At 44.6% G+C, this 17,199-nt stretch overlaps 1 protein-coding gene across 3 annotated transcripts in view; it reads left to right on the top strand.

Moving 5' to 3' along the window:
- Nucleotides 1–17,199, top strand: part of LOC117211536 (homeobox protein otx5-like) — a 35,991-nt gene that overhangs the window by 4,547 nt on the left and 14,245 nt on the right. For 2 of the 3 annotated variants that reach the window (XM_033455516.1, XM_033455514.1), the window contains one exon: nucleotides 10,351–10,658. The exons of the other annotated variant lie outside the window; for it this stretch is intronic. In XM_033455516.1, coding sequence (XP_033311407.1) covers nucleotides 10,584–10,658 — 75 coding nt within the window. In that variant the 5' untranslated portion in view covers nucleotides 10,351–10,583. The remainder of the gene's footprint in view (nucleotides 1–10,350; nucleotides 10,659–17,199) is intronic. 3 annotated transcript variants of the gene reach the window in all.

Genomic DNA, 17,199 nt, shown 5'->3' with positions numbered 1-17,199 from the left:
TACGGCGCGGCGTGCGTGTATTTTTCTGACGTAGCTGCGCGATCTTCGGCAAACTGTTACGAGGAATCGGTGATAACGAAACAGCTGAAATACGTGGACTGGTCCAGAGGGCCTTGAACCATCTTCCGCTCGAGTGGAAAGTTTTCTTCGATGAATAATTTAGTCCAGACTATACTCATTGGGAGAAGTTGTTCGAAGAAACCCGATCGCTCCGACTATCGACCGCGTCTAATTCGAGAACGAGAAACACGGAATTTGTTGTTTCAGACAGCTGGAGAAGAAACGTTGTTGCCGGCCCGTTGTTGGTTAACGCGTAGCCCTTTCCAAAAAAATTTCTGCTAGCCGAACAAGTGATATTGGAGAAATTATTGAGATTAGTATTAAGTATATCCCTTTAGGCGACTGAGCACTTTTGCGTTCAAAGAGAAACGTTTGATGGGTTTGCAAATAGATTTCGGTTGTTTGTCTTTGCGGTTTTGGCGTTGAAAAGACCGTAGACAGCTTTCCTTCAATACGGCATAGCGGGTCCATAACTACAACGGAGGCCCCCTGGACCGGTTAATAATCAGTTTCATTGTCATTTTCAAACACAGCTTTCGGCTTACTGTGGCCGTGCTTCATCCTCTCTAGTTCCAAGCGAACTGTCCTCGACACGTTTTCCCTTTTGCACTATCCAGTGCCACTTTCTTTTCCTTTCCACCAATTAGTGGTTTCGTCGAAGCTCACCGGGGGTTCCAGTTATCCGGCAAAAGGTGCCAGCAGAAGCCTGCTCTGAAAGCACCTGGATGCGCCTCATCGTTCATTTTCTTTCCGCAGGACCGCTTCTCGCTCGTGCCAGCTAGATTTCTGTGCCGCGATATAAAACCAATGCTCTAACGAACGACGATATTCCAGGCTGCCAGAGGCTCGTTCGAACGTTCGCGCCAGCGAAACGTAGAAAATAAAAGTTGTCTCGGTCGGCTAAAAAGACGACTTTTATTGGCGCGGCACTCTGGATCAGGATGTGACTAGCACAAATCATTATTAACGACTGGCATTGTACGACCGATGTAGTCCGTTTCGTTTGAAATATCGCGACCGCTGGATCTTTATTAAGCAGCTTTCGACTAACCTGTGCCCCGCACTTTCCTCTCTCTTCGAACGAAACGACATCGTTTTCACGAATAAATAGTCGACGCGATATCGTGACGTTCGATCGATCTCCGAACCGATTAACGCGAACGTCTGCTAAATTTCCCCGGTCGTCGTCTTGCGTTAGCGTCGCGCTTCCCGACCAAAGGGCAGTCGTACGTCGCGACGATGAACCTGTTCACCGCGCGCTTAGACGACGCTGCGACGAGCCGACGATCCCATCGAATACTCGTGAAAGGGAAAGATTGGGAACGGCGGGAAGGTTGACTCGCGGTTACGGACGCGCATCCGTAGGATGACCCGACGAATCATCGTAATAGGAATAATTCAAGAGAAAGGACGTATCGATTTGGTGAATCGTTGTTGGTTGTATCCTAGCGGTTCTCGGTCAGGTCGGTTTATAATAAGGCGCTATATGGAGCCGCACGCAGGTGTAAGGAGGTGTCCGGCACCTTAAGGCTTCCAGTAGGGTCGAACGGAGCGGCATATTTCATCCATTGTCGCCCCTCAACTCCGGCGGCGGCACTTTTCAACTTTTTATAGAGATTTTTATACGGCTATATCTATACCGCTCTACGCCGTCGGAGATGCGCTCGAACGAACGAGCACGTATGGAGATGGAGAAAGAGGTGAACAGTGAGGGCAGTAGGCGGAGGCGGTGGCGGAGAGAGGGTTTGCCACATCGCGCGGCTCTGAATATGAATATAATAATGAGAACGGGTTTCGTCGTCGTTCCGCTTCTCCGCTCTTCGTCCTTCGGTCGCTCTCCAGTTCTTCTCCTCTCACGACTAGCCGCTCCTCATCCCCTCGTCCTTTCTCATCCTCCACTTTTTCCGTTTACTTCGGCCTTATATACATATATGCGCGCGAGATGCACCGCGCCGCGCCGTGCCGTGCCGTGCCGTGCCGCGCCGGCAGCTTCGGCAACAACAACAAAACGAGACGTGTCACTGTACCTGTTAAATTGCCTCCTCGCACCGAACTCAACCCTCTGCTCTCCGCTACCGCGCGTTTCTCTGATGCAAGCCGATCCGTCGGCCTCTGCCACTCCTCCTGGCGTGATTATGCGCGCTTACCGGACCGTATAACTGCGCCAAACCACCGATCCACCGGCCAATAAAAACAATTCCAATTTTCATTTCGATCGCGGTAAAATGCCCCTGTTAGGTCCTACGAATCGACCTTGGCTTCGCCCGAGTTTGCAGTTCGTCCGTCTCGCGAAACCGTTAAACGAAAACGTTGGAACAACAGCTAGTACGGCCGAGTAACTTGATACTAGATTACCGTAGTCTGGAGTCTTGAATCTCGAAGGATGCTTTGCAAAAGTTTGGATGTTTGAAAATATCGAGCCAGTTAGCTCAGTGCGGTAAAAGCGTCGGCCAATTAAGTTTCGCGTTGATGATAGATGGCCGACGAAATGAAACGAAAGCACGGGGCAGAAGCTGTGAAACGAAAGCCACGGTAGCAGAGGTGAAACGGGGCCGCGGTAATAGCGTTGAAACGGATCGTGCTACCGAAAACGTTCTACCGCGGCTAACGTATCGTAATCATGCTCGGCAGATTGTAAAAACCACGGGGAATCCTTTATTCCGGACGACTGTCCGATGCTGCAGCGGTAGAAGGAGTCGCGGATCGCACGTAGCCGAGCGATAGTGACGATAGAGGGGAAAAGAGAGAAGCTGCGAGCTTCGGACGGAAAGCGAAACGAGAAGAGCAAGATACGGCCGAGGTAGGACGAGGTAGTACGGAGAGAAAGAAGAGTCAAGGAATGTTGTACACAAAGGTGTTGAGGTAGATACTCGTGTGTACGCGAGAATGGAAGAGCGAAGAAAACGTCCGAAGAAAGGAAAAAGGGGGAAACGAGAGAAGGAAAAGCAGCGAGAAAGATAAGGAGGAGGAACCTTTTGCATCGGTGGATGCGTGTATCCCGCTATCGATATATTACACGGGTAGGGTTGTGTGCGTGCAAAAGGGTGAAAAGGAGAGACATATTTTATATTTATGGGTATTTGCCGCTACTGTGCTCTCGCGCCGGCGGCTTGTGGCAGAGAGCTAACCGGCCTCTCCTGCGCTCTCCTACCCTTCGTCTCACTCCTGTTTCGACTCTTCGTCTATCTTTCTCCGTTTCTCCGTTGATCTCTGCTCGGTGGCCTCTCTCCGGTGCTTCTATAGAAGCTTCCTTGTTCGTTCTACCGGCGACCATAGCGTATACGCGCGTTCCTCTCCCTCTGACACTTTGGTCGGCAATACAGGACGCACAACCGGCGACCAGACCATGTGTCATCTCCCATGCCATCCCATATTCCGTTCCTACCATGATATGCTCGAGGCTCGTTCCACGCTAACGTTGAATGTCCTTTATGGGTGTGCGCGTTTGTCCCACATCTATATATAGACGCGGGGTGCCATACATGGTACAGCCAACACCATAAGAACTTCGCTGCCAAACGTCTAGTCGACTTATCGCCCTTGTCAAGTCCGAGATAACGCGTCGTGTATCTTTGCGAACCGTCATGGTTCGCGTCTTATTGCGAAGAAGAGCGTAAGCACGAGCCGAGGTAGCGACGCTTCAAGAAATTTGTTTCGCGAAACGAACTGAAGAATGGGAACGGAGGCGGTAAATCGTAATCGGCTTCAAAGTGAACGCGCGGTCATTAGCGACGTTACTCGCACGCGTATTTCGTTTAAATAGCCACGGACTCGAAGGACGATACGAGATGAACGCGAAACGTTCGAAGCATGGCCGATTTCGACCGCTTCGGGGAGAGAAGTTAGCAGCGAATTCTTACGAGGACTGTACTTTTGTCGGAATCATCGCCGGCAACGGCACCTTCGCTCTCCTTTTTATTTCGATCGCTCTTCTTCTTTCCCCGACCACCGGACTTTTACTTTTTGGCTGCGTTTGCCGAAGAATTTATGAGCGTGGTTTGTGACTCGGGCCACCGGGTGCCTCATCCCTTAATTAAGGATTGTGCCACCGATTTGCCGTCCCTTTCGCGAATATGTCTTTTCTTCGTGGCTCGGCCATGCTAATGACCTTGACCTGTGCGCGACCCGAACACGCGGCGAAAACGTTCGGACACGGACGACCTTAATCCCTCGGTCGAAGATAAGGTGAAAGTTCTCGTACGTTATCGCGTTTCGTCCATTCTGTGACGTGGAAAAATTCTTTGGCATCCCGTTTCGCGGGAACACCGTCGCTGCTACCAATTTAATTTTTCGCGGATGAAAGCGGGGCTTGTCCCGGGCAAACCAACCACGTCGAAGCATCTCGCGGAAAAATCACCGACTACTAATCCTTTGTCCGAGGGGTGAAACGTTCCGTGTGCCGGCGCGTAAAAATCTTCCTTTACGACTCGAATCGTCGAATTATAACACGGTGCGCAACAACTTCTTTACGAGGTATCTATCGACGGAGAGAAAAGGAAAAAAAGAAGAGGAGAGACCATGATCAAGGGAACGGGGCAGAGAGATCGCGTCGAGCACATTGCGTGAATCCTTAATGCAAAGCGACTACGGGCGACGAACCGTGAGCACCCCGTCTAATGCCTTCTAAAAGCATCCTCTGAAACCCGACGAGAGAAGAGCTGAAACGAGGTTGATGCAGAGGCAGAAGCGGAGACAGTGGCAGAGGCAGAGGCAGAGGCAGAGGCAGAGGCGAAGACGAAGACGGAGGCGGTTCCTTGGACGAGAGGAAATACGAGGAGCATTAGCAGCGAAAAGATCGAAGGAAAAGAGCGGAAGAAAAATAGGAGCAACTCCAGGAAACGAGAGGGTCGAAAATCTGATAAGCGAGAAATAGACCGACAGAGACCGACAGAGAATCGAACACCGCGGTGGAAGGACAAACCAGGGTGCACAGTGTTGTACGGTAATTTGTCGAAGCGTTTTCAAAAAAGAAGAATGGACGAGCCTTCTCCTTCTCCCTTACTTCTCTCAGTTTATCTTGCTTTGAGCCCAACGAATCAGCGGTTAACCCAGCGATGCAAAACACAACGCCTCGTCCATTATGGCGCACAGTAGCGTTCTTTTCATTCGCAGCACTGGAGCACACTGCGCCTGTCGATTTTCAACGTGGCCATATAATTCGACGGTCACGAGAGAACAGGTTAACGTTGCCGAATGTTCGGGCTACCGGATCGATAGGACGAGCTACCTAATAAAGGAGTCACGCGTTTATCGCTGCGCGTTTAATTAAACGACTCGCTGATTCTCCTCTGCTACGAAATAAATCAAGATTTTTACGACCTTGCGCTCGGTAAATGTAACCGCGTTAAAATATCGTACGGCATGTGACGAGCGGTAATTACGAAACGCGTTCGTTATCGTGATTTCTTTTTTAGATTCGCCGGCATCGGTGGACTCGTTTTGTTCTTGCGGCTTCCTCGCGCATTGACGAACGTTTGTCGAATAGCGTCGAATATAAAACGCGAACGAGATAGCGACCATTCCGATCCACCTAGTCGCGATAAGCACAGAAACGATGAAAAAGGAAAACGAAAAGAGAGCGGCTGAATGGAGGTGATCGCTCGTGACTGTGATCGTGATTTCGATCGCGCTTTACCTTTAGGACATCTGTCAGCCGTGAGATGGAATTTCAAACAGTTTCCATGGCAAAATAAGCGTGCGGTCTGGTCGTTGATCTCGATACCTGTCCGATCTGGACGTTCAGTTATCAATCAAATTATCAGCGATGGCGTTCAAACGAACGCGTCGAGCCCGTGTGCGTGCTCGTTGCTCACTGTGTGACCGCGTAGAAAGGTTTGTTGTGGGTTAAATTTACGATGGAATAATTAAGGAATCGTCTTACGTATGTCTCGCGACGAGTTTCGAATCAAACCGGTTCCGTGACGATTGAAATTGGGCGTTGCTATCGTCGATAGTTACGCGAACCAAAACTTCTAAACGTGTAACATCGACGGAGAAGTTTTTGGAACTCGGACAAAAGATATAGAAGAAACTCTAGTTGGAAGATCGCGGTAAAAGCGTCGGGAAACCGTGTCCTTCGGCGCGAAATCTACGGAACAGACCAGTGGAGATTACGGAGGTTTTTGCGGTTCCTTTAGTGGGAAAACGATGTAAACTCGAAGGGAGATCCAATCTGGAGGACCTCGCGTCCCTTGACGACCGACGCCTGCGGTGCGAGCCTTCTACTTAGCTCCCTCCCCTTGCTTCCGAAGAACACACTATCCCCTTTTCTTTGCAGATGGGACAAATGTACCTTTTTGTACTTTGCATCACTTAACGCTTCGTCGAACGTTTTCACGGCCGTTGGTTTTCCGAAAACGCGGTTGCAGGCGACCACAGGGATGGGGCATGTTGTAAGCACGGGCTACCACATTTCTAAACGCTTTTCAAATCATAGGATCTTTAAGAACAGACGTGTTTTTTTTACCGAACGGAATACCGGTGAAATTTACCACTTGCAACTCGAACGACAGATTTTCGAACTAGTTAGATCGGAATCTCGTCGAACGGAAAGGCGAGCATAACGTGCTCTCGTAAGATGGATCTCGCGGTTGGTATTCCTCGGATCGATTAAGATTCCATGAATGGAAGCTCGAAGCCTGAACGAAGTACCGCGAGATCGTTGATAAGCGACGACGAGAATCGGAATGACACAGGTTTGACAATCCGAATGAGATTACATCCTTTAGGCGGATGTCTAATAGAACAAGGTCGAGTCACCTGATCGAGAGGCATCCTGTCACCTTAAGCAGGAAATATAAATTAATTTAACGTCCCTTAGGGGTAAATGTCGTGATGTGCTAGAGGGTGGGCATCCATTCGGTTTCCATTCATCGTTTTGGCAGGACCATAAATCCTACGCCCTTAGCTTCATTGTCCAGTCTAACCTTACTTTATGAGAACCGGACGCGTGTTTTTACCTAGCACATACATTAATTTTTCATGCACTTGCAGGAACGGTACATACGCATTGGCGTATTCCATGTTCCGTTCATTTCTCGTTCTAAGACTATTCAAAGAGCGTTATTCGGCCTATTTCGCACCCCATGATAATTAGTCGGTCGTTATAAAGAGAAAAACGATTTCAACGATAGATATTCGCAGAGAGGAGATGTTCGCGGTTCCATTTCGTGATAAAATCTCTGTATTCTATTAACGTTTTGGGATGGAGCCGGGTATTAGGTAACTTGCTACCAATAAACGAGTCGTTTGCCAGTGATTAACTACATAGAGAGATAGGAGAATCCCGAGGGGCGGTGAGAAACCCCCCATGAAGGCTTTGAGCAGTCTCTGCGGAGCACCGTTTCCAGTCGACGTTTTCTTTCTCTTTCGTTGGTCGGCCACGATGCTCCGACGGCCGAACACACACGTGGCACGATATACGCTATAGAGAAAAGGGATGTTTAATCCCATTGGGAGTGCTAATCTTTGCGCGCAGGAAACCCCCCGCAAATACCCTATAAACGGCCTTCGCGGTACAATGGCCCCCTGCCACCAACCGTGAAAATAGGCCGCAATGTCAACCCCCGATTCATCTCCCTATCGCGACTGCTCCAGTCGTCGATTCCTTGCAAATTTGTTAACGTCGTTTACGCCTTTGGAATTTTCAACCGGCGGAACATATGCTGCACGAAATCATCCGTCTTCTTTCCTAAATTATATACTTTCGTTCAACGAATCGTTCGGTCGTGATTCACGTAATTTTTCTGCTATGCTTATTACGTTGTATCAAGTTTGGACAAGATTAGAAAGGAAAAAATATCCGTCCCGCCGGCAACGGTCGAACGCGCATCCATGAGCTCGTTCCCGTCAGCTTTCGAGAAACGCGACGCTCCGACAGGTTGACGCGTGAGATGGAATCTGCGCCTACGAGGGACGCCTGCAGAATGTGTTCTACGTGTCGCCGGTGTCAAATGGTTAAAAGACTCGGGATACGCCTGGTCCGGGAACTCGATTGGTAGGGCGACCGTCGTGATCGTCCGCTTTACCCTCACACTTTCGACTTCCGTCGTTCTATAAAACTATCGTGAAAAATAGAGAGAAGAAAAAAAAATCCATTTCAGAGAGGGGTGGGCCACCTCCACCAAAAATTCTCGACTAGTCTCGATCTCGTTTGTACCTGTCGCCCTCGCGTTATACGCGCCAACTGGACAGGTGAATCTCGGAATATCGTGCCCTACACGGGTATATTATATCGTATAACCGTGTGGTGTCTCTCGATCGAAACGTCGCGTCACCAACGTGTCACCGGCTGCTGTCGTCTCGCCCCTTTCTTTTCTCCATTTCGTCACTTTTTAGTCCCGTCGCTTTTCATGCATTCGTCTCGCTAGACGCGCGTCCCCGTGTAATACGATAGCAGTACAAGAAAGATCACTTGGGAGCGAGTAGGATACGAAAAAGGTAAAGGGATTTTGCGTTTCTAATATATTTGAACGTCATTCCCTATGTAACAAAAACCTTGTAAAACAAAAAGTTTCAATAGTTTCATAAAATAGCAATTTTTGGTAATTTAGTTATTCGGCAAACAATCTGTAAAATACCGTATGACCATATGGTGCTTTATTCTATGCTAACAAAATTGCCGATGGGTTCCCAACAGATCATAAAATTAGAAAGTTCGGAAGTTAAAACGAATTTCGACGAAAATTCTGTCTTGCAATGGACCTTCAAATGGTCATAAAATAACAGTAATACCGACAACAAGTAAGCAATCAGATCAAAATTCAATTATCACAGATCATTGACATCTTAATGAGGTTTGAGAGCAGCAGAGGCGAAGGACTAATCGTTTGTCGAACATCGTTCGTTTTCGTCCTTCTATTGATTTACAAATTATATACGACAATAAACTTTTCTGAAAAGGAAGGATGTTGCGAATTTCCAAGTTGTGCAATTAATAATTCGAGCATTCACGCTATATATTACTGTCTTTCACATTTTTTCCATTATTTGTCAGAAGTGAGATTTCTATCCCTATTCATGTTTTATGACGTTTGGAAGGTAGTTTCTTTATGGCAGTGGAAAAACAAAAATTTAGAACTTTCTCTTTTCGAACCTACTATATTCTAAAGGGATTAGACGAATTTGCGCAACGTTTAATTGCAGTTTCCCGGTTTTCTTCGTCGAGGCTTAGCCGAGAAATAGCTTACGTAGGAAGAAAAGGCATTTGGTCAGATAAGACGGAAGTCGAATCGAATCGACCGATCAACCGCCTTTCTCCGGTGGTCGTGATTTTCGAAAAATGGTCGATCCAAATTTACCGTGAGATCGCCCAGCGGGTGCCTGACGCGATATTCCTCGCACCTACGTGGAGATGCGCACCTGTGCTCGCAGAGAAAGACAGCGAACGCCCTTGTGCAGGCCCGGAAATTCGAAATTCGCCTAGCTTCTGCCGACTCTACCGACGTTACATACCCACATACCCTTCTCGCGTGTATACGTATATACAAGAAACGTAGAATGGGGAGGACGAAGGGCCGGGACACGGTCGCGTTTTCAACGTTACCAATGCAACAATGGAGACTGCGATCCTCGGATCGAGACCGACACAATACGCTGCTGACGTGTTTATATAGCTGCAGAGAACGAGAGGTTGGGAGAGGCGAGGTATACACGCGAGACCGTGTAATTTAGTTATAGATCAGTTTGTTACAATTTGGCATTTCGTTTGTACGGGCCCTGTAAACTGTGTTTACCCAGTCTGCGATGATTGACGAGTAAACGAAGTTTGTTTAGGAACTACGTCGCGCGGAGACCCCTCCGACAAGGCTTGGCCTTTTTCACTAAAATGCAAACCCTCGTAAAAAGTGAAACCTTCCTTAGTTTTTGTCTGTCTGTCTCTTTTTTATTTTTTAATGTGTTGCACATCGACCACGTATTTTCCCGAATAACGAAACGTCGTTATTCCGGAGAGTCGAGTTCCGCTATTAAAAAGATATGATCTTACGGTAACTATCGGAACAATCGATGGTTCCAAACTCAGGCTGTGATTTTTCCAATTTTCCGAATAACCAAATTTTCGGGAAGTAAGACCGGCGCATAATAATGGACACGGCGTATATTAAAGAATTCTCAAGCGGACCTTTTCAAAGGCATGATTATTCGAAGGATCGTCAACGAATATTGGCTAAGATGTATTTAATGTAGCAGCTAGCTGGTCGAACAATATTTTGTCCTGTATTTGAAAGAAAATAAGTGTGTTCCTGGTAGTCGCGTTAAGATGTCGAAAAATCTTCTGGTTTTGCCAATTAGGTCTTGGTCGAACGGAACTAGCAAAGGGGTAAAGAAGACGATACCGGAACCGTAGGACGCAAACCGTGGTGAAAAACAAACAGAAGAAACGAGGACGAACATAGCCGACGCAGGAAGAAAGACGGTGCAGCTCTTCTTGCTGACTGCGCGCAGAAGAGAACCTAGTTTAACGCGGGCTTTAACCAATTCAATTCATAGGCTCGGGTTAAGCCAGGATTTGTGGCTTAGCACTGATGGTGTTTGCTACCACCACGAGAGATTTAACTGTTTCTGCGGCAAACCGTCCTCGGACCACCGGCCAGGTAGAGGTATGTGTTACATGTATGCACGATCGAAACCATCGGTTTTCCACGGCGAATGGAACGAACTGCAACCTGTTTCCTTTGTTTAATCGTCGCTCGAGTATTAAGATTACCTTCGACTATAGATACTGGATAAATCTTCTATTAAATCGTAGGAAAAACGAACAACGGTCCTTGCGTTGTGTATTAAAATATTAGAGTAGAAACTTATACAAGTTCTAAACGAGAGAGATAAAGATCTTAAATACTTGAAATCGAACTATACCTTTTATTGCAACAGTAGTTTGTCCAATTAGGACTACAGGGAAATGTCTGAAAGAAAGTAGGTCAAGTTCGGTAAGCATTCTAGGGGCGTGGTTCATGACCATTAACCAAAAGTGTTACTTTAAAATGGTCGTTTTTGCACGCAGGAAGGACATACACATACAATACATACACATAGTTACACTTGTTCAAACATAGCTACTTGAAATTACAACGAGCGTAAACCCTTGAAGATTTTTATGCATTCCGTTCACGAATAACGGGAATTTATTACTACGTTTCTTACACGGTATTTCTTATTGTTAGTCCGAGTTTTTCGCTTAATTTCGAAGACTCTGATTATAATTGCACAACGGAATATCGTGCTCACCCTCGGATTTTTATACGCTTTTACTCGATTCAGCAATACTAGACTGGTGAATTTCCTTTTTTCTAACAGATGATCATTAACGAACACTCTGGTTGCGAAAGTTCGACACAAGAACGAAACAGGGATCGCGTTTGACTAGAAAATCGGAAGTTGAAGTACTATAAATTACTCTTGAAATTATGGCTATTTCTCATAAAATGATTCATTTGGTTTTGAAATGATGTATATTCGTTTGAGTCTCGAACATGCGGCTACATTTTTGTCTACACTTTCCTTTGTAAGTATTATATGGTATATATATATATATATATATATATATGTATACCAAAGATGTGTATATATATATATATATATATATCTTTTAGAAGCGGAACGAAAAGCAGTTAAGAATAGTAAAAGGTAAGACAGTGCCAATAACCCTCGTCTTTATTGTCTACTGAAAGTGCCGAGTAAGCGAAAATTCTGTATTTATGACCAAACCTGCCTGTGATAGAGTGGCGTGACGTAGTGGCCAACGTCGAAAAGAATGTTCGATAACGAAGCTACGTTTTTTAGATGACCGGGGATTTTTTCCACACGTTCTAAAAAGCATATTTCAGAAATATTCGGTGGTCGGGTTCCATGGCGAAACGCATCGAAGAAAAATATTTGCCCCCTTACAGTGGAACTTGACCGGTGAGGCACACGCAGTGAAAAGGCAAGCAGTTCGGTAGAAGCGAAGGTTGAAGCGGCGGATCGGAGCGGAGTGGAACTCGCGTCGGTGTGCCGTGGCACGCTGGTAAATATGTGCTGCTACGGCATATATGTATCCGCACATAGCAGCCCAGTTGGTCCTCTAATGATGATCTACGGTTAGCTACCGCGCACAGCTTCTATAAACCTCCTAATTTCTCCTCTATAAATTCGTCGAGGAAGCCTGGACCCCTTCCACCGTGGCTCTCTCGTGGTTTTTACTCTTCCGCTGGGATCCCGCGAGCCGACGCGACCGATCGGCCCCATCTCTCTTTCCCACAAGCCGTCGTAAATACGCAACTGTATTTAACGTTCTGTGCGTGTGTTGTCTCCATGCTATCCATGAACCGTCTGTGTGCGGCCTCGCACCGACGCAGATCATTTATTATTTACCGCCGCTTATGTGCCTCTGCGAAGACACTGTGTGGGAGAAGAAGGTAGCACGATCAACGTGCACCAACAAATGGGATAAAAGAGAGCGAGGAAGATCTCGGTTCCACGATGGTATTACGACGACGACAAAGCCGAGAGGAGTCGCATTTTTTATACCGACCAACTGAAAAAACATAGTCCGGCTATCAGCGGGTTTGCGATTTTTATTTTTCCCTCGAGTTAGAGTGTGCCGGTGAAGAATGCGATCGCGCGCTACGTCCACGTGCTTATACGCCACTTATTTTCCATAGCTACAATGAACTCGACCGACGCTCTCCCTCTACGTAACTCGGTATCGACCGATTGATATAGGTATATGAGTGGAATTCGGTACCAAAATACGACGCAGGATGGGCGCATCGAAGAAATCCGCGTGTTTATAAACCGGTTACGCGAACGCCATTGGAATTCCAGTGAAAGTAATGATGTCGATGAAGCATGCCACGCGGACCAGCTTTTTACATATCGAATCTAGACGCAAGGTGTTTTCGATGCAGCTATAAAAATTGATTAGCCGTTGACGATTACTTCAATTTTTCTGGATGACGCCATTGGTTAATCTGCATCTCGTTGCTGGCTAATTCTGCGCTTCCGTAAATCGTAGAAATACTTTATAATATATTACCGAGAAGCAGTTATCTATGATAACCATAAATTTTGACCATAAATTGATACCAAATTAAACGTTACATAGTATTTCATTTTCGGTATGAAAGTTGCAACAATGAGCGAAGACCAAACAATACTGCGACTAAATTATAAAACTTCGGTAAATTTACAATACCAACGAAATTTGCTTTCCTACCGTACCAGCTGTACCATAATTACGGGCAACGTAAAGTGCCTGTAAAGCGAGGTAGAGCCCACTGTTGGAGCAATATCCCAATAAATATTCGTGTACCTCAATATAATCTTTTATTGCAGTCATAAGGCAAAACCTTTTTATAGTGTATATATTCTTTTTCTTTTACACAAAAAGATGAGATCGGTAAAAAGAAAAACATAGAAAAGGGAAAGAGAACGAGTCGAGTGTGTTGCAAAACTAACGTAAACTCATCGCGTCAAGACTGATTCGATTCCATGATGTGACTATCGTCATCTAGATACTAAAATTTCGATACAAAATGACGACAAAGTACGATCCCTTGTGGTCCAGGAGGGATCGAAGGGCGAATGGGGAAGCTGGAGGAGTGAAAACATCAGGGCGGAGCCTGAACATAGGAGGAGGAATAAAACGCGCAAACTCGATACACGCCGCCCTCTTTCTCTCTCGTTTCTCCTGCTTTACTTTTCAAGCCAACCACCCCATCCGGTTTTCCTCTTTTCACCTTTATATAGATTTTTTACCTAGTCGACCCTTCTTCTTTTCGCTCGACGAGGCTTGCGCAAACTTGTCTATGTAACCTATCTTTTTCTCGTAAGTCATACTCTGTCATTCTTTTTTCCTATCGTTCAACTATACCGCCACTATACTCGATCATCCATAGACGAGTCAATTTCCGATTGTAAAGATGACGAAGGTTACACGAATCGATTCGGATTGTACGCGAAACATAAGTAGAACGCGATATATACATATATATGTAATTATTATATCTCAGCCGGGAGCATAGTAACACGCTACGAATGTCACGATCATTATTTACTACGTTCGCTCTCATTTTTTCTCACCATTTACATATTTCCGAGTATTACTTTCATAGTTTGACTCTTAGACGATTTGTGTATCATGTATCGTGGTATTTTGTTATTCTCAAGTGTCTGTGTTTACTTACCTTGTATACAAGACAATAGCGTGATGACATCAGGTAGCGAAGATCGTTCGCTCCCAATAATCCATATTACAATGAACATTCAAGACTCGTGTCTTCTTTCGTTTCAATTCGTTAATACGATCACGAGAAAACCACACGAAACACGATTTCTTAACGAAAATGTCGCGAAAACTACCGAACGTAACTATGCACGTAGCGGATTACATCACGCGGCGGCCATTTTTCGTATTTCTGTTTTCCCGCGAAATTTTGAATACCTACTGTTACGTTCTATCGAGATACCTGCAACGCATTATTAGCTATTAATTTGGTTATTCATCGTTCGTTAGGCGAGCACATATTATCAGATAATTAATCGCAGATGCTCTAAGGAGATATAATTGTGGTTAACATGTATCGAAGAAAATAAGATTAGTATTTCCTACACTATCCTGATAGATCCTATTTAAGGAATTAGGGAAGAATGGTTGACGATTGCCTCCAAACTATGTATTTTCAAATGAATTTGAAAATGTTGAAATCTTATTAATTATATCAATATAATTGCTAGTATACAATAGTTACTTCATTATGTTCTGTTGAAAATGTTAATAATCATAATTGTCAGTGGATTTTCGAACATCTTTGAAACAAATGGAAATCTGATGTTGTTGAAAGAAAGTTCCACATGGATTCATAAATGTATGCATAAAACTCTTTCGCTATCGGAACAATCTTTCAAGTAAGTTCCCTTTACAAAGGATATATCTTAACAAACACGAAGATGGTACCCCATTGGGGGTAGTCACCCACATGATAATCAAATAGATAAAAAATTCTACCAAATGTCCAAATTGGACAAATTGTGAATGTGAAATTTTAAATAAAAAAAAAAAGTAAGTTCCCACGCTTTGTTCATTATTTCGATAATGGAAAAATTTTAACAGAATGTAATTTCGACATAGGGTAGAATATTTAAGAATGAGTAAGGATAGATAAAAGTAGATGATAATGAAGAGGAATAGGAACCACGTGTCCCATATTCTGTCTAAACTCAAGCTCTCAGGTATATAACGGTACTAACTGTGTGTATTCTTTAAGACTGACCACTGGCGTACTGTAATGTTTGTCGTGCATAGTTTAAAGACAAGGAGCGTTAGCAGACAATGTTCAGGTGAAATAGGCAACTACTGTAGGGTTTTTCCAAGATATTTCTGTGAGCTGCAGAAATTGCTGTCCTACAGAGTTTCTCACAAACCGTAATCCCGTCATGCTGTTTTGCGGGTTGAGGGTTGAGGGTCTACGTACAGTCGTATTAATACTTTGGTAACGGTAAGGTGTATTTGCGGTGCAGGTAAAAAATTTTCATTGTTGGCACCTGCTTCGACAATGTCTCTGAACATTTTATTCTCAGGACATAGTTATTGGATATTTTCATAGATAATTCCATTCTAATTATTTCTCCGCGAGCGTGCTAGTAAAAATACTTTATTTATATTTTATTTATTTATTTTTATTTATTTATATTACATTCATTTATAATATATTATTTATTTAATTTCTTATTTTACTTAATTATTTATTTACAGATGTAACATTGAAACTCTTTGATTTTACACTTACATATGAACCTATTGTTTGGCAAAATAAGATTATTTATCGTTCTACTTTAACAGTTTCTACGAGTATAGAACATAAAATGAAAACGTAATTTCTTTTTTCATAAGAATTCCTCGGTATATAATAGCACAGTATCATGCAATAAAATATTACCGAATGATGCTTTATACTGTTTACATATTATGATATCGATTCCTACTTGACACGCTGGCTTATCAACGAAGTTATTACGCGATATGCTATAAATTGTGAAGTTACTTGTATATAAATATGCATGGTATGCGCATCGAGACATGTGTGATGCTCGTGCAACGAGTTGCACTAGAGTTCACTATCTCTCACTCAATTTGAGCCTCATCCGCCGTAAGCGGATCGACCAGGCTGGCCTTTTAACGTCGGATAGTCTCGCCTCTCCTGGCTCTAGAGCATAGACGCCTATAACAAACATTATCCGCCATAATGCCCTCGTGTAAACATACCTACCATCGTGCATCATCCTTCTCTCCTCTCCTCCCCCCGTTTCATCTTTTTCTGACACATCGTATCTCCCTCTGTCCATGGTCCGTCGACTGGATAAAAACTTGGAAGTTTATTTAGCCGTTTAGCGTCTAGTGGGAAGTTAAGTTTTTCGGATAAGCCACCTTTTTAGCACGGGCCGCGCTTCCCTTCGTTTCCTTCCGGTTTAGCACGCGCCGTTATTTCACGTTTCACCGTCGTATACGTATTTCTCTCCTCCTATTAACCCCACAGAACCTCTTCGTTTAGTAATTCATTTCGTACGAATGCAAGTTGTTAATACGTTTCTCAACATTTCGTGTAAATTATGTTACGGCGATAGTCATTTTCTATGCTATTTGCTATGCTAGAATTTCCAAGTTACAGGGGAAGTACAGCGATAGGAAACTGCAATTAGCCAGTTTGTCTTTGGAAACTTGGCAACATTTCCTTAACTTTGAAAAGAGTTCTGCGCAGGCCATACGTACGAATAGTCCCACTCCTGCCGGGCCCGTTCCGAAATCCCTACCCCTATTTTTGAGGGTGGAGACCGATGGAAGGGATTCAGGTAGAGCCTGGTTAACTACTTTGGGACAGTGAGGGGGGTTAGCCGTCAGTTCGGCTGAATATTTCTACAAGGGGCTCAGTATCTGTCCGTACTTGAGCTAGTGCAGTAGTTAATTCTAATGTGCATTCTTAAGTAGAAACGAACAACGTCGAGCGATCGGTTAAAAATAGATTATTTCAGGGTAAAATATATTTCATATTTCGTGTGTTATCAAGCAGTACATAAGATAGTTCATGTTCAGTGGTGTGATATAAAATGACTATAGCGCAATACGAGTACACGTTGGATTTTCGTGAATGTGGCAGTATAATC

The sequence above is a fragment of the Bombus bifarius genome, unplaced genomic scaffold (genome assembly GCF_011952205.1).
Source record: "Bombus bifarius isolate JDL3187 unplaced genomic scaffold, Bbif_JDL3187 scf7180000008239, whole genome shotgun sequence".
In the NCBI taxonomy this organism is placed as follows: Eukaryota; Metazoa; Arthropoda; class Insecta; order Hymenoptera; family Apidae; genus Bombus; species Bombus bifarius.
This window is presented reverse-complemented; position numbering and strand designations above follow the sequence as displayed.